Source organism: Patella vulgata, chromosome 4 (assembly GCF_932274485.2).
Source record: "Patella vulgata chromosome 4, xgPatVulg1.2, whole genome shotgun sequence".
Lineage (NCBI taxonomy): Eukaryota > Metazoa > Mollusca > Gastropoda > Patellidae > Patella > Patella vulgata.
Genome location: NC_065882.2, coordinates 78,676,581 through 78,701,470, shown reverse-complemented (window position 1 = coordinate 78,701,470; position 24,890 = coordinate 78,676,581). Strand labels below are relative to the sequence as shown.

Here is a 24,890-nt window from a genome sequence, read left to right as displayed (position 1 = left end):
ACATACACGGACTGCAATAGACAGATCACAATTGCAGAAAAGTAGGACTTTGAATCACATTTCATTTTCAAATCACATATCATTTCATTTTCACGTGTACTTCTTCAGCCGACAATTTTTGTCAGATTTGACGTTCGTTTAACTATTGACACATTGTAAAATTAAAATATTCTAATTCAGGCGATAATCAGCCCCTATAAGTATTTTAATCTATGCAGAATGTGAATGAATAGCACTAAGTGAACGTTCAATTAACACACAAGAGAATTATTTAAGCGTATTGTATACTTGAGCAACATGTGGTTGAAGAGCAATAAAAACCCAGTTTTCTACTTATTGAGCGTAACTTAAATCGACCACCAGTCCGTTGTGTATATATATAACTACATATTTATCCATTGATTATAATATTAAACCGTATAGACAGTAAGCGAATAGTCATATGATAGATTGAATACAGTATGCAGGTGCTCGCTAATTGTCCAACAATATTCATCTAAATTTTTCGAGATACAAGTGTCTAGTGATATGACATGGGAGGATGAAAGGCGTAAAGGAGAGTCACAAAACATTGGATATAGACTCAACTGTAAGTATGTCGATTGTATTGTCAAGTATAAACAATATTTATGTGGTGTGAATAGGTAAATTATTGACAGGCGTGTCTCAGTTATTTTGTTAGTTTGGGGAGTTCATACAGTTAAGATCTTGTTGTTCTGTATCAAGGTTTGTTGATAATCGATTTTTATCATCGTGTACTTCCGGTCAACGATAATGTAATCAGAATTGGGGTATAGGTAACGAGAAATGAAATAAAATTGGGTTTAACGTCCGACTCGGCTAATGGAGACGTGCTATGAGAGATATTCTGCCAGAGCAGCGCCGTTACTCTTATTTAGAATTCCAATGTACACGGTACCTCGGATTTTAGTTTCATTGGGAATCCTAGACACTTCCCTAGATAGGGCCTCTGTCTAGAAGACATTTCGCGGCCGACAGGGCGAGTCTATCCGAGCTCTCAAAGCTAGAGATCTAACGTCTTACTCACTGAGCCACCGCGACTCCCAGGTAAAAGAGAAACAGTCATTTCTCATAATACTTTGTATTCCACATAGCGGTACTAAATTCCGTTGGGGGGGGGGGGTATGGAAATACTGTGTCCTTTTTTTGGTTCTTCTTTCCACTTTACATTTATTTTACATCCGCTAAGAAATGACCTACTTTGTGTCAAGTGGACGTTACCCCCCCCCCCTCTCTCTTTCTCCATTTATAAAAGGTGTCAGATATATAAGATATATTGATTTGTCACGTTTATTTATTGTATTAGGACGTTACCCCACCCCCTCTCTCTTTCTCCATTTATAAAAGGTGTCAGATATATAAGATATATTGATTTGTCACGTTTATTTATTGTATTAGGACGTTACCCCACCCCCCTCTCTCTTTCTCCATTTATAAAAGGTGTCAGATATATAAGATATATTGATTTGTCACGTTTATTTATTGTATTAGGACGTTACCCCCCCCCCCCCTCTCTCTTTCTCCATTTATAAAAGGTGTCAGATATATAAGATATATTGATTTGTCACGTTTATTTATTGTATTAGAGGGGGGGGGGGCAAATGGTTAGCACGTGCGTGCTGTATCATAAGGCCTGTCATTGAGTCAACTGGCGTGGTTTCGAATCCCCGGTTGTACGTGACAAGGAGTTGAGTCGCCTGTCCAACCTCGTGGGTTTTCTCCGGGTCCTCCAGTTTCCTCCCACTGCTAAAGACCCCTACGCGCAAACGAATTATTGAAATAAAATTAACCATATGTTAGTCCCGAAATGACCTAGTTTGTGTTGAGTGGACATTAAACCCTCTCTCTCTCTCTCTCACTCTTTCTCTCTCTCTCTCTCTCTCTCTCTTTCTCTCTCTGATTGTAATAGAAAATGTGTAATTAAGTCTGCAGTTGGGTTAGTGTGTAAAAACACATGCATTAAAGTGTTTACGTTAAAATTGAAGGATTTTCATTAAATAAAAAAGTGGAAGTGGAAGGTGGGCTTCTATGGAAAATCGAAAATGGCATGGATTTTTTACTTGTTTCATACACGCAATCGTGCCCGTCGCTTGTTAAAGTCTCTCCTGAACAAACAAACTTTATCCAATATTTCTCATCCATATCTAGTCCATTAGAGGAAGCCTAAGTGGCTTATCGAGTAACAAGCTGGTTCTCTAACCTGGAGGTCCTGTCTTCGATCATGCTATTGGCCGACAAACTTTATATGAATTTTCCAGTAAGGGTCTGGCAAGGGATAACATGTAGTCTTTCGGATGGGACGAAAACCGAGGTTATTGAGTTAAGTAGTATGGTTTCGTGCCACACTTTTACATTACAAGAAGCAGTGTCGACTGCCCAACCTTGTGGATTTTCGGCGAGTCCTCCTGTCCTGTTTCGCGCTCTTATGCGAATTGTTGAAATACACTTGAACTATATGTTAGTCCGGAAATTACCTAGTTTGTGTCTGTGTCGGTGGACGTTTAACTCCGGTATTCACCCAATGCTAAAGACCCCTACGCGAAAGCAAATTACTGAAATAAAATTGAAACATATGTTAGTCCTGAAATTACCTAGCTTGTGTCGAATGGATGTTTAACCCCGCCCTCCCCTCTCTCTCTCCATCTCTCTCCATCTCTCTCTCCATCTCTCTCATTGCCAAGTAAAATAGTCCCTTTTCACTGACTGCAATAGACAGGTCACAATTTCAGTCATTATGGAAAATAAGTTTTTGCCCAAGATCCAGTGACTGAAAAGACAAACCAACCGTATATTTGGACCACCTAAATCACCGTGTAGTTAATTGAAACACGTGCCAATACTTCGACACATATATTATCATTTATATGTCGTTAGACTATTAAATTATGCTTCATTGCGCACGTCGCACATATTGTTATCAGCTTTCCATTTAAATGAAACTCACTTAAAATAACAGCCTTTGACAACTGTGATAATAAAGGACGGATTATTCATAAAGCGGGCCATATTGAAAATTGTGCTGATAAAAGATCCATTTATATTATACTGTATATTAAATAAAACAGTCCGCGCTGGTTGTTTGATTTTGTTGGGGAAGATGTGATATGATATATCAGTTACATACCTTCATGACGAAATGAAATAGGGTTTAACGTCCTACTGTTCTGCCCCGGCTGGGCTAATGAAGATGGGCATACGCCTACACTTATATCAAATTCCACTGCCAAGGGACCCTTTACGTGCACACCAATGTGTACATGCGACCTCGGTTTTTCGTACCATCCGAACGACTAGACACAGTCAAGATCGAGAGTGAACTCGGGACCTTCAGGCTAGAGAGCCAGCGTCTTACTTACTTAGCCACCTTGGCACCCCCTCATGACGAAAGACATCATATGATATTTTTTAGTAACGATTTAAAATCTAATCTAACATTCTCTTTTTAGGAAAATAATGAATGGACGACCAATATCTACTGACATAGGCGAGACTTGGAGAAAAAGGCTATTAGATGGAGTCAAATCCATACCGGACCGAGGGCTACCAGGAACCGTGGAAGTCTTTGGAGATAATGCAAGACCAATTCTCATGTCGACACTGGCAGCACCTTGGATGGCGGCAGCTGAATACGGTAGAGGACGGGTTGTTGTTCTTGCTCATGGCGGTTATGCACTTAAATTCGAAACTACGGACCAAGATAAGAACCTAGCTCGATTGCATTTAAATATCAAACTATGGCTGACAAGAGGAAACTACAGGGATCAATCACAAATTTGTCCCCTAGAGCAAGAAACATTAGCGCTCAAGAACAAACTTATATTAATAATCAGGGGCCGGACCCCTTTTGTGAAGCCTGATGGTGTGATTCTGAATTTTGTACGTCGTGGAGGTAGTTTATTTCATGCAATGTGTCCTTGGGGATGGCTGGAACTTCACCCAGGAAAGACTCTTAAAGACATGCCTTATGCTGGTGCCTTAGACATGATTGGAATCAGTTACCAAAAGTCACACTGGTTTATGCCGAAAGATGGTTATGCAGTTTGTGACTATTTAGCAACAGGAATAATCAGTACTCGACCATCAACGAAAAGGTCCCTTCAAAATAATCGACATCGAAAGTGAGTTATTTGAGGTTTGTCAAACTAAAACAGCCGTTACTTAATGGTATATTAATCACTTATAATTATTCTAACATTATTGACAAAATACTAAGTTCTACAAAATTAAAAGGAGTATAACTTACTCAAACAAAATAAAACGTGCTACAACAATAAAGGGGATAAAATATTCGACTTACACAAAATACAAAGTTCTGCAATATTGAAAAGGGAAACTTAAACTTAAACCTAATATTAAAAAGGACATATTATCTAACTTTATTCGGCACACGGGGGGTTGGGTGGCCGAATGGTTAGCACGTGCGTGCTGTATCATAAAGCCTATCATTGAGTCAACTGGCGTGGTTTCGAATCCCCGGTTGTACGTGACAAGGAGTAGGGTCGCCTGTCCAACCTCGTGGGTTTTCTCCGGGTCCTCCGGTTTCCCCCCACTGCTAAAGACCCCTACGCGCGAATTATTGAAATAAAAAAATAAACCGTATGTTAATCCCGAAATGACCTAGTTTGTGTCGAGTGGACGTTAAACCCCATTTTTCTCTCTCTAACTTTATTCGGCACACAGAGATCCATCTACTTTATACTTCGAGAATAAATCTCTGCCCCGAATAGCCGCCATATCCAAAAATAGACCTATTCAACCCCCATTAAATGGTAGCAGAATAAATACTTAGTGTTTCGACTAAAATCATCGATTTAAGACTTTAAATGTCGGTCAACTAGCTTAGTGTCTGTTCTCAAGCGGGGCTAACTGCAAACAGCCTAAGTTTACTATGTTCTTACTTAAACAACATACTTCGTGCTGCGGCATTGTCAGTGTTACACAAAATACTAACATTAACAGTTACATAATATCTTCCTTAAAAATGTATTTCAAATTCCAATTACGGTGCCGGGTCTACTAGTCAACTAATGCATTTTTAGCCTCGAAGTCCGTAATCCGAAAGGAGTCCCTAATCCTAGAGGAGTCCCTAATCCTAGAGGAGTCCCTTATTCCCAATGGGGTGCCAGACAAACGAATTTAGCAGTTCACATTGCTTGAAATTGCTCGGTCTACACCAGTTTAGGCTTCAGGGTGGGGTGGGGGCTTCAACATGCTTGTCCATCACTGATTCATTGTATACTTAAAGGCAATTGCTATATCTCCCCGAGACTAAGAAGCCCATACAGGTCCAGATTGCTAGAAGACAGCACCATACCGTAATATATATTTTGTATATTTCGGATTTAATTATAAGAAAAGTCTGTACACAGAAATCATGTTGAGAAGATTAGATGATACTAGACAATGTTAACTCAGTTGCGTCTCAGTTGCGTTTTCCCCGGGTCCTCCGGTTTCCTTCCACTGCTAAAGACACCTACGCGCAAGCGAATTATTGAAATAAGATTGAACCATAAATGTTAGTCCCGAAATGACCTAGTTAGTGTCGAGTGAACGTTAAACCCCATTTCTCCCTCTGTCTTTCATTGTCCAATATACTTTACTTACATGGTACGCCGTGGTGATATAAAGGAGTGTGTGTGTGGAGTGGGGGTAGGGGGAATTCTCCTGTACGCATCTTGATCAGACCTCGATCGTCTTGAGCCCAGTGCCCCTACTACCTCCGCCAAAGTCTTTTATACCACTAATTTTTGTTTTAATATTTTTGTGTACTTTCAGTTTTAAGTCCACCAGTTCCATTGTCGAAAGCGTCGGAGGCGAATGGAGAATGCAGATTCTAGAGGGTGTAGAAATAGTGCCGAATCTTGCATCACCAGGATACCTATGCGTTTACGGAGTACGTTCACATCCGATACTCACCGAATATCGTGGTACAGGCACGTGGATGGCAGCTGCCGAGATGGGAAAAGGTCGAATCATAGTAATGACCCATAATTCCTTTATGCGATATTTCGAAAGTGGACATGAACATCCTGATTTAGCGAGACTTATGTTTAATATGCAAAACTGGTTGACTCGTGGTACCTACAGAGACCCATCAGAGGTAGGGTGTCTGCAACGAGGAATTTTCAATCTGAAAACAAACAAGATCCTGATAATGAGAGGTCGATCGCAGTTTAGGATTCCGGATGAAGATTTGGTTAGGTATATAAAAGGGGGAGGCGCCCTTCTTCACGCATTCGACTCGTTTTCGTGGTTGCTGGCAAATCCGGGAAAATCATTAGCGCAGATGCCATACGCGAATGTTTTAGAAAGCGCAGGAATTGCGTATCTTGAAGGACAATGGGCCATGCCATCAACAGGGTTACGCGTGTTGAAAAACGTAGCTACAGATCACCACCATATTCGATATGCTTTACAAGACGTCACCAACGAAATTTCTAGTAAGACATTACTTCTCCTGGTGTATCTGCCGACAGAAACCCTGAAACAAATTCTTGACGACTTAAAAGAGGAAATCGCGTATATTGAAAGTACCAGTAGCGTCCATTGCATACCATCCGTCCTTAACCCGGTCTTTTCGAACGAAGGGAGGGCAATGATGGGTTTAACAGTTGCTCTCGTCAAATCGGGAAGAATAAATTCCAAGCTACCGGGCCTCGATCAGTTTCCAGGTGATTTCGAAGTCCGTCCAAATAAATTTAAAATGAAAGTTGATATTGTATCCCATGTGGCCGATGTATACCCTACGGGGTGCTATTTACGGGCTGGAGACGAAGTCACGGTAATAGTGCAATTAGAAGAGTCTCTAAAATTGGGCTGGAAGATGCAAATTGGTTGTCATTCGGATAGACTTCATTCACTTGACAGTCACGTTAGGTGGCCATACATATGTGAAACGGCAAATATCGATAAGCTACGATTTAAAGTCACTTCGTTATATGGTGGTCTCATATATTTTATTTCTCCGGGAAAACCGAGCGCTATGGAAGCTGTTTTGTCTAATGTGGTGGAAGCGCCATTCTTTGATTTAACAAATAGATCCCGGGTTATCGGCTGGAATGAGAGAAGATATGCACCTGGTTTGTGGGCGGATATGTGTGGAGAATTTGTATGCATCACCGTGCCTTCAAAAAGTATTCGCCATATTCATGACCCGAGTGAGGTCATGAGAACATGGGATGACATCATCAGTTCTTTTCATCACCTTCGTGGTTCAAATGTGCGCAAGAAACGAAAACAGTGGATAGTGACGGATATCCAGTCTGCCGAACGTAATACATGCTTGCATGCCGGATATCCAATTGTTACTGGATTAGACTTAGCTAACCCAAGTGGAAAGAACTTCTTGTTAAATCATAGCCATATTATGGCCGGGGCATTTTGGAATGTGTTTGCGGAACTTGGCAAAAATTTACAGAAGAAAGTTTGGACATTTAAAGGTACAGAAAACGTAACTTGCAACATCTTTACACTGTATGCTCAAGATATAATTTGCGGTATTGATCCATGGCTTCCACAGTGGTTACTTTCCAAAATAAAAGTTGTTACGAAATATTTAGAAAAGGACGAAGGATTTTACGAGTGGGTCTCTGATCCAGGATTAGCACTCTTCATCTATGCACAACTAGTTCATCAATTTGGTTGGGGACTTTATAAACGAGTGTTTAGAAAATATCGCACTATCCCGATTGAGGACTTACCTCAGGACAATATATACAAAATGGATTTTTGGTTCACAGCTGTTTCACAGATAGCTAGGTACAACATAGCTCCACTTTGTGACTTTTGGAGAATTCCATTATCAACAGACGTTAGAAATTGGTTAACACAATTCCCGCCTTTTTTACCAGATGATGAAATAACGAAATTGGCACCAATCAGAGTGCAAGAGATAACCGATTTCTATGGCGACGTGGTCAGGAGGCCTAAAAGGCACGTGGCTAATGATTTTCATGATACCTATCAAGAGCCTGTAAGATTTAAACAACCCGACATAATGACTCACATTATCCGTAGTTAACGTACAGACCTATATTTCGTTTCGTTGTTTTATATACTTTCGATGGCTTACAATACATGGAGAGCTGACCAATTGTAGTGGAAGGTCGTGTCAGGGGTCAAACATCGGCTTTTGACCCTTTGACGTCAGACATTGATTAATCAACCAGCGTTAACGTTTCTAGTGGTTTACCCACAATTCTGTGCATCGCACGCCAAGAAGTCGCCGTAACATACCGTTTCATTGGCTAATCCCTCACATCAACCATAACGCGGCTTATATAACAACTCTTCCAGATCCTAGTGTTGTAAAGACATGTAAAAGAAAATTTTGAACTATAAAAACGACACGAAATAGGATCTGCAAACAAGACACAACAAGATATTGCAAGAAATAATCAGCAATGCTGGTAAATTTAATGTTTTTTACCTACTTGTACCAAAACTGACTTCCATGTTCTCAAACGACCTTTAGTGTTACGCTCGAACTATCTAACAGGTAGACAAAACTTTAATGGTTATTTTGTATTATGTATATTATTTTTATAATGCCCAGAAAGCTTTCAAATGGAGTAATTATTTCTTTTGATATCTAATAGTAGTTTCAGTATTATTGACCGATTAGTCTCTTTTGAATGCTAATAAGCAACAACACTTTTCAATAAATATTGCTACCAACAACCAACAATGAATCTTACCGAGTCTTAGTCATACCCATCTCTACTGGCGTTCATGCGATCCATGTCGATTAGTATGCGTGTTTATTATTTTGTACCTCCATGATACTTCATTAAATTTCAAAAACAATCTGGTTAAAATACAGATCTATATTTCGTTTCGTTTTTTATACTTTCGATAGCCTCTACTACACGGAGATCTGACCGGTTGTAGTGGAAGGTCGCGACAGAGGTCATACGAGCGGCTTTTGACACTATGACGTCAGACATTCGATTAACAATCCGCGTTTATGTTTCTAGTCGGGTTACCCACCGTTCCGTACACGTCACGCCAAAATCTCGCCGTAACAGACCGGTTCATTGGCCAATCTCTCACATCACCAAGAACGCGGGTTATATAACAACTCTTCCAGATCTTAGTGTTGTAGATACAAGTAAAACGAAATTTTGAACTATACAAAATGAAATAGGATCCGTGTTTTAATAACGTGTTTCAAAAATAACAGTATGACGAAATGATGTCAACTTTGATCCCAATTAGAACATAAATGATATTAAAGCGATCATGTCTACGATATCATCTTAGGCGGAAGTGGGCGTAAAACTCTAGAAACGAACGAACGAACGATCATATGTGCTACCCTTGACGGAGCTAAATTCAAATCTAATAACAGTACTTCTGTTGTAGCTGCCCAGTTAATAAACTTTTACCCAACAGGTACTGACTATGCCAATAGGATGATGAACATAGGCACCGTTGGCGTACACATAACAAAATTACTGAAAGTTGGAATTTGCGGAAAAATCAGCTCTCTCTCAGCAAAAATACCATGATAACACACCCCAGAAAAGTGCAGAAAAGTTGGCCATTACATTTCATCTTTAATTTTAAAAAGTACACAGTGGTTATTTGTCGATTAACTGCAACCAATTTATCCGATTACATCTCATATTTATGGTATGGGTCCTATTGCACGCCATTATAGCAACCCTAAAACATAATTAATTATATAATATCGGTGCATAGTAACAACGGTCATTGAAAATTTAAAAGACAATGATCAAGGCTATATATGTGCATTCTCCCGTCATCTGTCTTATATTAGTGGCTTCAATCATGTTCACTTTAATTGGACATAGCTATTGATTTACTTTTAAAATACCAAACCTATCGTTTCGAAGCATTGTTAGTCTGTATATAGTAGATACTATATTACAATTAATTTAATCCATAATACATTTTAATCTGTGTTATACGACACTATTTTATACTTGAATTAATCCAGAATGCATTTTAATCTATTAAATTAACCAATAATATATGTTAATCTATGTTATAATATACTATATTATATTTGACTTAATCAATAATTCATATTAATATATATTATTAGATAATCTATCATAAATTATTTAATCCATGATATATTTTTATCTATTTTATTAGATACTATATTATAATTAAAGATACATTATGTAAGATTTAGATAAAGAGCTAGCCATTCTTGCTATAATAGTTCGAAAATAGATAATGTAAAATGAATAATTTGAAAATTTCATTCAAATTGCTCTTTTGCGAGCGAAGATATTAGCCTTTGAAGGTTTCTCATCGAGAGTTGATTGTGGCCTGGCTAAGTTAATTAATGTCTTATTAATAATTTAGATAACATTCAGACCAAAAGAAAGACCTGCAATGGGCAGATTTAGCTCTTGCATAATGTATGTTTAATTTAATCCACAATGCATGCTAAAGGTGTATTGTGTAAGTTATAGATAAAGTACTGACATTTCCTGCTAAATAGGTAATGACAAAGGAATATATTGAAATTGTCAGTCCATTCTGAATAGAGTTACTGCCGTTAGTGTAGTCTCCATTCTCATTGCTACCACCGTCACGATAAAAAAGAATTTCTCGATTATCGATTGTTTTAATTAAATCATTAACTAGTAATTGTGTTTAAATCCGTTGAAAATCAAAAGCATCTGATGATCTAGAGCGTTGGTTATGGGCTTGGCATGTGAATAAATGTCTAATTAATGGTTTATAGAACATTTAAGGCCAAACAAAAGATATGCATTTGGCAGAATTAACTCTTACATAATGCATCTTTAAACTATATCATTAAATACTATATTAGAATTAAATTAATCGATAATACATATTAATCTATGTTATTAGATACTATGTATTAATATATGTTAATTTATATTATTAGATACCATATTATAATTAAATAATCCATAATAAATTCTAATCTATGTTATTACGAACTAAATTTTAATATATGTTATTAAATAATTGAATTAATTCATAATACATGATAATCTATGTTATTAGATACTATGTATTAATATATGTTAATTTATGTTATTAGATACTATTTTAGAATTGAATAATCCATAATAAATTCTAATCTATGTTATTACGAACTAAATTTTAATATATGTTATTAAATAATTGAATTAATTCATAATACATGATAATCTATGTTATTAGGTACTATGTATTAATATATGTTAATTTATGTTATGAGGTACTATATTATAATTAAATAATCCATAATACATTCTAATCTATGTTATTACGAACTAAATTTTAATATATAATATATGTTAATTAATGTTATAAGATAATTGAATTAATTCATAATGCATGTTAATCTATATTAGATACTGTATTTTAATTAAATCAATTCATAAAACATGTTTATTTGTGTTATAAGATACTATATTATTAACAAAAAAAACATGTTCATCCATGTTACTAGATACTATATTTTAATCTATGTTAAATAAATTAACCAATTTCCATTTGACCTAGTTAAATGTAAATTGTGTCACCGTTATTCATTGGCAGACCATTTAATCAATTTTTATTTAGATAGCCAAAGCATGTCAAGGAAACAATGCATTATATATCCACATCCCTAATTAATTTCATTTCTTTTAAATAGTTTTATCATATTTATATATGTTTTGATTCATTGATGAACGATTCATCCCACCAATTGTTTTTTCTTTACCATTATGCTTAGTATCATTTATTGTCCGATTTAACTGATATAAACGTAGTCATTATTTATGTAGTCTAAGTTGGTCTGTGATTCAAATAAAGATTATTTATGTAAAATATTTTAATATTATTACAATATTATTAAATTGAAAATATTATCAATTTCAAAACCTGCCTTGCTGTATTCCGTAACGTAGCGTTTTATGCCTTGTTTGTAGACAGGTGGTTCTCTGTTGCCAGTTCTTGGAACCTTCTGCAAAATCGAAACTAAATGGAATGAAATGGGATTTAACGTAATGCTGTTCTGCACCGATTGGGCTTCTGCATAATCATGAAATATAAATCCTAGAATTCATTTCTACTTGAAAAATATCAGAACACTGTGTGGCGAATACCACAAGCGACTTAGATGAAAATGCGGATGATCACTGTTTCGCGAACATGAACAAAAACGCTCCTCGCATCTTATTAGTATCCAAATGATCGCATTAAAGAACGAACATCAACGGAATATTTAACTGGCCAAATTCAATCTGCTAATCTGGAAATTAATTATCATAGACACTCGCCTTTGAGGCGTTATCTATGCCTACTGGAATTATTTTGAAACGCAGTAGTGGACAGTTACCAACTAAATTTGGGATTTGAATATTAACACCAGTCTCTACCCTAAATTTAATGCCAATCGCGCCTGTTTTGTTGATTAAAGATCAGATGAAGCTATGGGCTGGTATTGATTTAAAAAAAAATACCACATTAATTGGAACATCAATGCCATCTGTGTGTATTTAATTAATCTGCTGTAATTTAATTGGTCAAATCTTTGAACCAACATAAAGCTGTGCCCCTCCAGAAAATATATCAACTAAACTACCTCTATAATAACATTCTCCAACCTTAGTCCTGCAATCCATGGCAGTCTTGGTTACCTTACTTCACTCGAATAGGTTAATGTCGGTGTAGTATAACAAGTTAAAAATTCCAATTCAATGATTAAATATGCCCTTGTCATGTAACATTTAACCGTGCAATTGGTATGCTGGAAATTGTTCCACTACTGATGTCTTCCCCTCACTCCAGTCACTATAGTGGATCGTTCTAAGCACATTCGGGGATCACGGTGGCTAAGTGGCTAAGACGCCGACTCGCTAGCCTGGAGGACAGGTGTTCGATCCCTGCATTGGCCGAGAAAGTTCATCCAGATTTTCCGGCGTGGCTCCCCTTTGTCAGTGATGCAGGACAGAGGGCCTGACAAGGACAGCTGTCTAGTCGTTTGGATGGGACGAAACACCGAGGTCCCGTGTACACATTGGCGTGCACGTAAAAGATCCCTTGACAGTTGGGATTCGATATAAGAGTAGGCCGTAGTGCCGCTGTCCAGGCAAAATTCCCCTTATAGCACACGGTATGGCGTATGTCCGTCTTCATTAGCCAAGTCCAGGGCAGAACAGTGCGACGTCGAGCAAGTCACTTGATCTGCACTGGTCACATTTTGTTTGAATAATGGTTACCTTTTATAGAGTTATTTCCCTTGCATCATATATTGCATTTTGTATTTCAATACAAATACAAGAACCGAAAAAGCGTGTTTAAATTTACATTATCTATCACGTGTTGGTGAATATTCATGATCTGGAGACGTAAGATTCCAGGAAAAACAGATATGAAATCAGCAAAACACTTTTCAATATGACGTCACATACATGTTGATTCTGTTCACCAGGTCTAGAAAATAACCAGAGATGGTCAACCGTTTTCAATGTTTCATCAGATCTTTTTGACATGTGGGGCCCTGTGGGTATGGAAGACCAAACAGCTCTTTATTGAGTGTTCTTAGATCTTAATTCAAAGGCGTTAATTCTTATTTCTTCATTTGTTGTCGTATTTCGACATTTTTGTTTTATAATCCCCACCTTTCCGTAGTTCTTTATAATCACTTTTTGTATCAATACCCTGAATATTTTGTTTTAGTTTTACAAATCTATATTCTTTGTTTCGTCGTGTAGGCTAAAGGCAAAGTGATTTCCCCAAAATACTGAAAGGTATATTAGATCCTCTTGTTTAGCAATGCGCATCAACCTTACTTGTAAATGCCTTTACGCAATAATAATGTTGTCAGCCTTCCAAGTTGTTTAAATCGGAGAAATGGTGGAGATCCTAAATAAACTGAAAGTGTACATGTATATAGGGTAGGAGAAAAAGAAAAGTGTTAGTGTTAGAAAAGTAAAAGTGTGTGACGACAGCAGCGTATTTCATTTGGCACCGTTGTTACACGATACTGGCGTAAACACAAATATTAAATTGGGAAGCTCGGGTTAGGGCATTAAGATTAACATCAGTTATGCACCACTCAAATCAACATTAATCTGGGGCTTCAATTGGTCCAGAATCAAATGTAATGAAGAACAAGGTTGAATGTGGATGAATCAAACTGGTGCTGTTTAAAATTATCTCCCCGGGTCTGTGAAAAATTAAAACCGGACAATCAAAACGCGAGAATTATTCATACTCTACAGCCTTAGCAGAGGGATACATCCAACCCATCTTGTATGTTGGTCAACCAGCATGAGAATTAACAACATCCTGCGTAACTGATCTTACACCCCAAAAGTCTAGATGTACTCTCGGCATTTGGTATATGTACTGAAAAACTGAAGTATTCTCTTTACAGCAAGGTGCCCGACATGCTTTATGTTCAGTCACCGCCTATTTACGACACGAGGTCCAAAAAAGCTACCATTTGTATGCTGAATATTCAGTAAGAGCAGATGGTTGACTTAGATTGAAAGAGAACGTAAACATCCACTTGGATGTGCGTACTTTGCGCAAGAAAAAAAGGTGCGACTGGTATTTTTCCCGCGCACGGTAAAGCTAACAATTTGCATTAAACCATTTTTATCGCCGATAGAAATGCGTACATGAAAAGCGGATCTAATAGTTGTATGTTCACCCGATTATACGACCGTCGGTGCAGAGCACTCTCACTGATAAATACCGGTTGAAGTTGGTCTTCATGGTTTGTAATGTTTTTGAACCGTGACAAACCACGAACTGTCGGTTATCAATTACTATATACCACCTTGGCATATCACACAGTCTATTCAGATCACGTTTCCTTGTTTAATATCATAATATGTAAGTTATCTTCATCAACAACTACAATAAACGGTACAGTTGAGGCACCTGCCGGTTGCAGGAAAGGCTGTTGTCCCCGAAATCAAGGCCTAAAGACAGATTTGGCAGCCAGCTAATTCAAGCAAAGGTAATTAATAATCTTAAATGTAATAATTACAGTTCATCTATTTAACATAAATTTTAATATATAAATAAATTTTACATATTAACACTAACCCATTAACGGAAACCATATTTCAGAATACACGTTAGTTTGAAGGTCTGTAAACTTTGTACCGATAAGAATATAACCATTATATTATCGTCAAATATCAGAGCTACATTTAACGGTGCACAATGAAATGAAATGAAATGGGGTTTAACGTCCTACTGTTCTGCTCCTAACCTGGGCTAATGAAGACGGGCATACGCCATACAGTGTGCTATGAGGGAAATTTTGCCCGGGCAGCGGCACTACGGCCTACTCTTATATCGAATTCCAACTGCCAAGGGATCTTTTACGTGCACGCCAATGTGTACACGGGACCTCGGTTTTTCGTCCCATCCGAACGACTAGACAGCTTTCCTTGTCAGCCCCTCCGTCCTGCATCACTGACAAGGGAGAACCACGCCGGAAAATCTGGATGAACTTTCTCGGCCAATGCAGGGATCGAACACCCGACCTCCAGACTAGCGAGCTAGCGTCTTACCCACTTAGCCACGTGATCCCCCGGTGCACAATGCTGTGGAGACGAATGCTGAAGTCCAAAGCTATATACAATAAATAATGACCCAATACTTCGAGAAATCGCATCAGCATGATTTCCACCCCGTTCTGTACACTAAATTTAGCAACGACTCTTCACTGATATCATACAAGACTCAAAATAATTATGATGTAAATCGAGATCTTTACTGTTTCCAGGGGACTACAAGTTATCCAGTCGCAATGGGTGGAGATCTTAAAGAAAGGGTGGAACTGGATAAGGTGCTGTATGTGACTGGATACAAGGGGGCGTACCAGATAAGACAGTCTATTGTATGCCTTTTATCAAGTCTAAGCTGCGCCTTTCCAATTCTCTCTATAGTTTTTATTGGTAAGATTTCTACAAACGTTTCAACTTAGATATTAAGTAATATTTAACTTTAACATAGTGTTTATGTAAACACGATTTATCCCTAGGTTTCAGTAACTTAGAATGGAGACTTCGAAGTGGTTTATCGTCGATTCATTTGTAAGACCAAGTCCGCAATCCGTGTCTAAATGGGTCAAATTGTCAAAAATCCAAAATGGCCACCTGTTTTGGCTTGTAAATTCCAATTTCCACTCCATGGTCATAATATGATCGAGTTTGGCATCAAAATATATGTTTTCCAGGTAGCCGAAGGCATTTCCGTAAATTTTTATGTGATTAGTGATACCGTGTGTGTGTGTGTGGGGGGGGGGGAGTCATTCAAGATGGCGGCCAGTGTCTTCGTGTAAAGTTATATGTTTTCGAGGTAGCTGAATTCATATTTGGACATATTTTGGTGATTAAATAATTTCCATGTGTCAATATAGGAGGAAATCCAATTAGGGATTTAGGTTTCCGCTTAGGGAACGATGGACAGTTCATTATCAAATGGTTCACTTCATATCGGGATCCATTTGTGCCTCATCATTTGAATCATTTTCTGAAATAAATGCGCCGTGTGCTTCAATTGGTTTGGCCAACATGGCTCAGTTTTCCTGGTCGGTAACATTGCGCTGAGAATGACCCCTTTCGTCATGCCTGCTACGCTGCTTCCGCATAAACTGTGAGTGAGATCAATGGTAGGACAGAGAGTTTAAATTTAGTTAATACTCGAGAATGCCATCGTATTAGGTCTAAGGCAGACTCGAGTATCCTTAATCCTCTATAATCAGCAAAATGTGTCATATATTTTAACACCAAATGTGATCATTTTGTAAAATTCCAATTTTCCCGCCAAAACTGACCGTTATCTTTGATTATTCACCAAAATTTCTCCGCGGTATTATTAATCACTAAAATTTGTATTGATATGGATTCAGCGACACTGAAAGGATATATTTTGATACCACTCGACCATATTATGATAAATGCATAAAAATTGTCATTTCCCAGCCACAATTGGTGGTCATATTGGATTTTGGCTTGACCAATTAATTAGCCGCATTAAAATTAAATAGCTTTTCTTCCATGTCTAATTTTCGTATTAATTTCTCGTGGTTCAGCTATAAAGTCATTACAAATTCTGTATACATTGTGTGTTAAATTGGAGTAATAGTGGTTCTAATCATATGCACAATAACCGAAGGTTTATTTTAAAAACCCTCATGGCACACTGAATGCCGTATACCCGCGTCTTCATTAACCCAGTTGGAGCAAGACAGTAGGGCGTTGAACCCCATAATATTATTTTATCAACAAATAGTAAGATCGACAGATCAAGAAATATTTAAAACTGGAACAAAGTAAAGACACTAAGACATTCACAGTAGTATGTATATTAATAAATACAGTATGGATCAACGTTTTTCAGATTTAATCAAATGTTATATTTTTGTTTACAACAGGATATGTACCGAAACATCGTTGTGCTGCCTTGCCTAATGTAACCTTCCTCCATGATTTTGATATCAACCCTGATCATGTAGTAGACGTGAAATCTGGTGAGTGTTCTTTGGGTATCACAACTAATGTCAGTGGACGTACCTCGTATGTAGAGCTACCCTGTGTTAATGGATTTCAATATGACGTTGCTAGAGACACATCCATTGTATCTGAGGTAAGTTATCAATGCTTGTAGATTTGGCAAGATGTGTCCATTGATCTTAATCACTGTACTGGCCATTGGAGTCTTAGTCTCGCTTCTCCGTTTTAAATTAAATAATTAAACGGCCGAACCGTTATTATCTACTTAAAATCGGGGTCATCCGATTGCATCAAGAGTTGGTTATGGTATTGTCATGTTAATACATTTTTTAATTAATAAGTTACATAACATTTAAGGCAAAGTATAATATATACAATAGACAGATTTAGCTCTTACATAATCCATGATTAATTCTATCTCTATTGCAGTGGGATTTGGTGTGTGATCGAGCTGGTTTAGCCGAGTTAAGTCAAACATTTTTGATGCTAGGACAAGGTATTGGTGCCTGTGTTTTCACATCTTTGGCTGATAGATATGGAAGGAAACCAGTCAATATGGTTTGTCAGCTAATACTGGTTGTAGCATCCTTCGGCCTGGCTTTCATTAATAATATTGGAGGTTTCACAGCCCTTAGATTTATCATTGGTGCTTGCCAACAGGTTGTTTTATAATATTATAATGTAATTTTTTTTCAAATATGAACTTATTAGTTTGGATCTCAGTTATTTTCTGTTATTAACAGGTTTGCTTGACATGGGTGTAATGCCCTAGTTGTCTGCATCGAGTGAGCTAACGAAGACGGGAATACGCCACACAGTGTGCGAGGAGAGAACGTTTGCCTTGACAGATGAGCTGCGGCCTACTCTGATTTAGAATTCCAGCCTCGATCATCATTACTAATGTCTACTATAAAAAACATAGTCTTGATTATCTATTTTTGCAATTAATCATCAATGAGCGTTGAGCAGCAGATCGGATTTAAATCTAATAAATATCGCAAGGTAGCCATTTCATTGAGAGTTGATTATGGTCTGGATAAGTTATCTCCCTGATAATGTCTACTACATCGTTAACACAGTTCATCGCGTGCATTTTGCATACCGATAGTTCATTGGCCAATCACGCTATTTTACCTACATTTGCCTAATAGTTTGGATGCAGCTATGGCGGGTGTGGCGTCAGGCAGGGTAAGCTTACTCTTCCGGACACCTGTTACCACTGTTTGTCGTGTATTTTGTACACGAGGAGCAGTCCATTTGCTGATTACACTATTTTGCTTGAATACACTATTTTGCTTGAATACACTATTTTGCCTATAACGTTTTTCAGGACTTCGAATTCTGTCTTATGGTTTGGATTGTTCGTACTTGGTTTTATTTTATTAATTAATGTCTAATTAATAGTTTATATAACATTTCAAGCCTAAAGAACGACCTGAAATAGGCAGATTTAGCTCTTGCATAATGTATGTTTTAAAGCAATTATTTGACATATGTAGGACTAATCGTCTATATTAAATAATAGATCGTCAGACCTGACCCAAACTTTGCTCAGTCAGTTCAGCCAAATAATTGTTAAATACCCAGTGCCCCCAATGTGTAGCATTTGTACGTTGTGTAGCAAGGGGCGGGGTTAGTGATAGATAATTAAACACATAGTTCCAGATGAACATTCGGTAAAGGTAATAATATTGGATACTAATTTCAGGGTCTTGGTTTGACAGCCTATTCTATATTTGTGGAGCTGTGTACAACTAAAATGAGAACATTGGCTGGTTGTACTGGAGGGTTAGGTTGGACTTTTTCTTGTATGTTGCTTGCTCCTCTGGCCCACTTCATGCAGTATTACAGCTGGAGATACTTCCAATTAGCTACCTTGGCAGGACTAATATATGGGATAGTTATTTACTGGTAAGTTCGGATGCTCAATTCGCTTTTGTTTCTACCTTTTGGGTTTCAAACAAAGTACAACCCCACTTTTGTATGTGAAAATATGATCTAAATAATTTATTCCATCTGGGTCATTTAGAAACTTGGTAATTGATCTGAAAACCCTAAACCGGGAATAACATTATCCAGAGTTGAATATTACAATATAAGAGTTTAATTAATTAAACATCCCAATGATGAAGGATAACCGAGATCTTTATTTTTATTTAAATTAGAATTTTAAATTTAAACACTCTAGGATATTGGATGAATCATTGAGATGGTTGGTGGCCAACAATAAGGTGGTTCGAGCTGAAGAAACAATAAAAAAAATTTGTAAAGCAAACAAAACTGACTTTGACAAAGCAAGGGCTGTCCTTCACGAACAGATTTTAGAGTGCAAACAAGCAGCTAGGAAGAACAAGCTACAACAACAACTCGAGTTGGCACCAATCACAGAGAAAAATGAGCAAGAGAATCTCTTAGAGAAGAATGGCAGCCCCCCAGCCGATGAGACAAATATGGCCGAACCCGAGAAATACACAATACTGGACATACTGAAGCACCGCGACATACTTAAAGTCACATCCATCCTGGGTTTTATTTGGTAAGAATCAAGAACTTATTGGAATAAGGCAAAATGTATTACTGCGATATTATTTAGCATATCTTGTTAAAATCACAATGATATTATAATTGGCGCGGATTTGCCATAAAACCCCATATTATTTCGGGCGGCGAAAGTAGTCCTATCTATCTCAGTACAGATTGAGTATATATACATATTTCCGCTATTCTGACAACGATCTACAAGACAATTACCTCTTCGTGTAATACTTGCATGGGGGTCCAACAAAACTAACTGATAATCTCATTTCTCGGTCGTCATGTGTGTTTGATTGTACAATAGTGAGCAACATTTGGTTATGGCGAGGTAGTTGTAATTTACCCGAACCCTTAGCAACCTACCTGGGCGTTTAGTATTTTTCTTTATTGCAACTCACGTAATTGTAGTTTACCTGAACCCTAACTCACCTGTCTGGGCGTTTACTATTCTTCTATGATAGCAGCTTACCTAATTGTAATTTACCTGAATCCTAACTCACCTGTCGTTTAGTATTCTTCTATGATAGCAGCTTATCCAATTGTAATTTACCTGAATCCTAACTCACCTGTCTGGGCGTGTAGTATTCTCCTATGATTGCAGTTTACGTAATTTTAATTTATCTGAACTCTAACCCACCTGTCTGCTGGACGTTTATTATTCTTCTACTATGATTGCAGCTTATGTAATTGTAATTTACCTGAACACTAACCCACCTGTCTGGGCGTTTAGTATTTATCTATGATTCATCTTACGTAATTGTAATTTACCTGAACCCTAACCCACATTTCTAGGCGTTTAGTCTTCTATGATTTCAGCTTACGTAATTGTAATTTATCTGATTCCTAGCCCACCTATCTGTACGTTTAGTATTTTTCTATGATTTCAACTTACGTAATTGTAATTTACCTGAATCCTAACCCACCTGTCTGGGCGTTTAGTATTTTTCTATGATTGATACCATACATTTCCACACTATTTATCATTTCAGGGCTGTAAATAGTTTGACATATTATGGCTTATTCTTGACCTCATCTTCAATGTCTGGTAACAGATTCGTCAATTATTTTCTTAATGCGCTCGTCGAGTTACCGGCCATGTTCGTAGTTTTCTTTGGATTAAAACGGTAAGATATTCACCTTAAAGATCATTATATTGTATTTGTATATTCCAACTAACGTACCAAACTTTAGCTATGCCTTATATATAGTTAAAGCGATAGTTGCATTATTTTAAAAGTCTCACGCTTACAACGCCACATGGAATCTATACCTATCTTGGGTTAAGGGGTGGAATTGTGCTATTATATCTGGTGAAGTACTAGAATGATTCCTATGACTGTATAATAGTGATTTGACAACATATTAAACAATAGGTATAGAAATAATTATGTTTTGATTTTCTTTGAAAATATGAAACTATAATCGCTTTAAGGTCCGGCACTGGCCTTGGATTTATGAATTCAAAGAAAGGTCAAATTGATCCCCGAGAACCTATTTCATTATATTATTTTTAGAATTGGTAGAAGAAACCTCAGCGTGCTGTTGCATGCATTAAGTGGATCAGCATTAATTATATCTGTGACATTAGTGGCTACAGTGGGTAAATATACATTGTGAAACATTATTTTATTATTTAACCACTGTTACGTTTTATGAAACATAAATTTATTGAGAGTGGAGGGGGCGGGGTGCAAATCTTGAAATTGTGAACATAGTGTAACAAAGTCATCATGCATCATATGGCACGACCGGCTTTAATCTAATTAATATTCTAATTACTGACAAATGAGTCTGCCTGCCTAATTTTTGTGCAAAGGAATCCTATGAGTGTTACTGGGTTATCGATCCAGTTCCATTCAGTATTTACGATGTGTTGAATTGAAATACCATTGATATAGACTGCTCGCTATATCATCCCGCCGCCATTTTGTCGCCAGCGAACGTGATTTGATAGGCCTATTTTGAACCCGATATCCTCATTCTCTTATTAACTCTATTTTGTATTATAGCGATAAAATGCAAATGACACATCGTCACTTTAACATATTTTCAGGAACTACCTCCGCCGGATCTATAGGAAGCGTGATATTTTCTCTTGTGGGGAAGTTCGCAGTCACAGCTTCTTTCACCTGTCTATTTATATTAACACCAGAACTGTTTCCAACTAATATGAGGTATTTTTATGAATAGTATAATATGTAAATTGGGTGGGGGGATAATTTTGCCTGTTTGAGTATTGCGTGAAAGCGTACTCAGACACCAAATTATGCAGCCATGTGTTTGTAGTCGAACCTGTCTTTGCAGGATCTGCGGCTAAGTCGTGACGTGGAAAGATTAAATGGATAAGAGCTGTGGAAATATGCATCAATGATGACTGCTTTTGGCGACACCGGGGACGATTGTACGGTGATAATTTCTCCGATGAACACGGGTCACCGAATCCTTTTAAGTTTGAAATTGCTTATTACAACTGATGCGTGTAGTCGTCCTAGCCAATTCGTTTGTGAAAGTAATCGGTATCTTGGCACGCATAGCGGTTACACGTTTATTTAGGTAGATACGTTAATGTTTAAAACAGGTTTATGATCATAGATAACTCTTACTAACGACATTTATCCCTATTCAGGAATGCTGGTATAGGTGTAGCGTCAGCTGTAGCAAGAGTTGGTGGAATGCTGAGTCCTTATTCTAATACATTGGTAAGTTCGTTGTGATTTGATTCCAAATTGTTGCACTCCAAATTCTGTTTGCTGACTAAAATCAAATTGTAAAACATAATACAGTGTAAAAGCACAAGAAACAAGGCCATAGCATCATTCCGTTAGCGAAAATTGAAACTTGACATATCTGAAACGGCTTATATGGCCTTTTTCGGGGTTATAGTATAGGCGAATCCTCCTGTCCAAAGAGGGTCCGGTATCCATTAGTGGCCAACGATCACGTTTTACACCGTATACATTTCTTAGTATTACATTTTTTAGAGTCAGTTGGTAATCTGGGGACCAGGAGTGGTGTTTGGTTCTTGCTGTGTTTTGGCGTCTGTGTTGTTTCTCCTGCTACCAGAGACAAGAGGAAGAGAGTTACCTACCACAATAGCTGAAATGAGAGAATGGAGTAAACAGAAGAGACACGTTTCAGAAATATGTTTAGAAATAAAACAATGATGACACAAAGATTTGATAAACCACAACGTGCCAACTTTTACATATTTGACGTAATAAAACAGATTGTTGGTGTTATTTTTGCTATTTTGCCCCTCAAGTCGTCGTAGATTGTATTATCCCGTTAAGGATATTGAAATGAACCCCGACCGTCCGTCCCATTTTGGTGCACAGTCGTCTTGACTGGCCCCTTTTTGCTCACCTTGAAATGACTGATATGATCTGGATTCACATCTGTTAGAAGTTAGCTCTTTAGGATCAGAGAGAAATAAAGATTAAATGTTCAGGATTCATGGGAATTGTTTTATTTGCCCCACATATCTTTGGGGCGAGTAATAAATTGCATATAAATATAATAGTTTTTACACAAACATGTGTCATGGAATTTTAAATAAAAATCGAGCAAGATACTTCCTAACAATTGGGCAGAATATTAACTTATAGGTGCGATGTCGGTACAATCCTGTTAGCAAGTGGAATGATAACATGCGGTTGTCATGCAAGATCGCCGACATTTTACAAAAGATAGACGGAGAACAGAGAAAATCACTTGGGTTCGTCCTCCTACTGTCCCAACGATTCACATCGAATTTAAAGGGACAATAACACTCTTGCTGGCTTGACAGTTCCAGAAAATAAAAAAAAAATAGCCTTATTCTAAGAACATGTACTAGATATGTTAGTGTCTTACCTGTTGTGTAAATTATCCATTAAATCCTATTTTACTTGTCCAGAGGGTTCAAAAATATTTTTAAATCCAAGTCACATTTGAAAAGCTTTACGTCAGGCTTTTCAAATCATTTAGTTGAATTTTTCCAAATTTTTAAATAAGGTGTGTTAAGATGAAATTTGTATCATCAATTAATTAGAATATCGTAAAATAGTACAATTTGTTGACCAGAATAAAGATTGGGACATATTATTCAGTTACAACAAGAGTGGTATTGAGCCTTTAAAGGAAAACTCAGTTAACCGTTATATTGGTTAGTATGTCATACACATGCTGACAAAGGCTCATCTTATAAAATGGTGTCCTTATTGGTAAAGACGTTTGTATAGTTGTAGATAACTGGCTCATATTGTGGACAATGAACGAAATATTTATGTTGATTATACCTTCAATACTCTTCAGTCTATACTGTGTATAAAAGTGCACTATATCCACAAATAACTGAGTTAAAGATACATTTTGTAAGAATTAGATAAAGAGCTAGCCATTCTTGCTATAATAGTTCGAAAATAGATAATGTAAAATGAATAATGATTACTCTATTGCAAGCGAAGATATTAGCCTTTGTTTGAAGGTTTGACAAGACGAGTGCAATAATTTTAACCACCGTACTGGTTGTTCGAAGCTAAGTCTCGCTCCTCCATTTTTAAATTAAATCAAAATATGGCTGAACCGTTCTAATCTATTTAATATCGGAGAAATCAGATGTCATCGAGAGTTGATTATGGCTTGGATAAGTTAAATAATAATTTAGAAAACATTTAGACGTAAAGAAATACCTGCAACAGGTAGATTTAGCTCTTGCATAATATAATGTATGTTTAATATACATGATATAACTCCCATGTTGTGAGATACAGTATACAATACAATGCGGGAAATTGTGCTCGGGCAGCAGGACAATGACCTACATCTGTATCAAATTCCAACTGCCAAAGGATCTTTTACATGCACACGAATGTATACACGGGTCCTCGTGTGTAA

General features: G+C 37.2%; 2 protein-coding genes across 3 annotated transcripts in view; both read left to right on the top strand.

Annotated features, from left to right (window-relative positions):
• The first annotated feature begins 432 nt into the window (after nucleotides 1–432).
• Nucleotides 433–11,068, top strand: LOC126819347 (TRPM8 channel-associated factor 2). The gene is made up of 3 exons (XM_050547335.2): nucleotides 433–589; nucleotides 3,468–4,139; nucleotides 5,797–11,068. Exons 2-3 carry the CDS (start codon nucleotides 3,475–3,477, stop codon nucleotides 8,039–8,041), a joined length of 2,910 nt encoding a protein of 969 aa, XP_050403292.1. The 5' UTR covers nucleotides 433–589; nucleotides 3,468–3,474; the 3' UTR covers nucleotides 8,042–11,068.
• A 3,769-nt stretch (nucleotides 11,069–14,837) lies between these two features.
• Nucleotides 14,838–24,890, top strand: part of LOC126819354 (organic cation transporter protein) — a 58,657-nt gene continuing 48,604 nt past the window's right edge. The window contains exons 1-11 of one of the 2 annotated variants that reach the window (XM_050547353.2): nucleotides 14,838–14,971; nucleotides 15,749–15,920; nucleotides 17,402–17,613; nucleotides 17,910–18,140; nucleotides 19,189–19,391; nucleotides 19,669–20,016; nucleotides 21,005–21,139; nucleotides 21,530–21,615; nucleotides 22,069–22,189; nucleotides 22,642–22,714; nucleotides 22,997–23,254. In XM_050547353.2, the coding sequence (XP_050403310.1) occupies nucleotides 15,773–15,920; nucleotides 17,402–17,613; nucleotides 17,910–18,140; nucleotides 19,189–19,391; nucleotides 19,669–20,016; nucleotides 21,005–21,139; nucleotides 21,530–21,615; nucleotides 22,069–22,189; nucleotides 22,642–22,714; nucleotides 22,997–23,179 (1,740 nt within the window). In that variant the 5' untranslated portion in view covers nucleotides 14,838–14,971; nucleotides 15,749–15,772 and the 3' untranslated portion in view covers nucleotides 23,180–23,254. Of the gene's footprint in view, nucleotides 14,972–15,748; nucleotides 15,921–17,401; nucleotides 17,614–17,909; nucleotides 18,141–19,188; nucleotides 19,392–19,668; nucleotides 20,017–21,004; nucleotides 21,140–21,529; nucleotides 21,616–22,068; nucleotides 22,190–22,641; nucleotides 22,715–22,996; nucleotides 23,255–24,890 lie in introns of those variants that run through there. The other variant, XM_050547348.2, reaches the window with a different exon arrangement.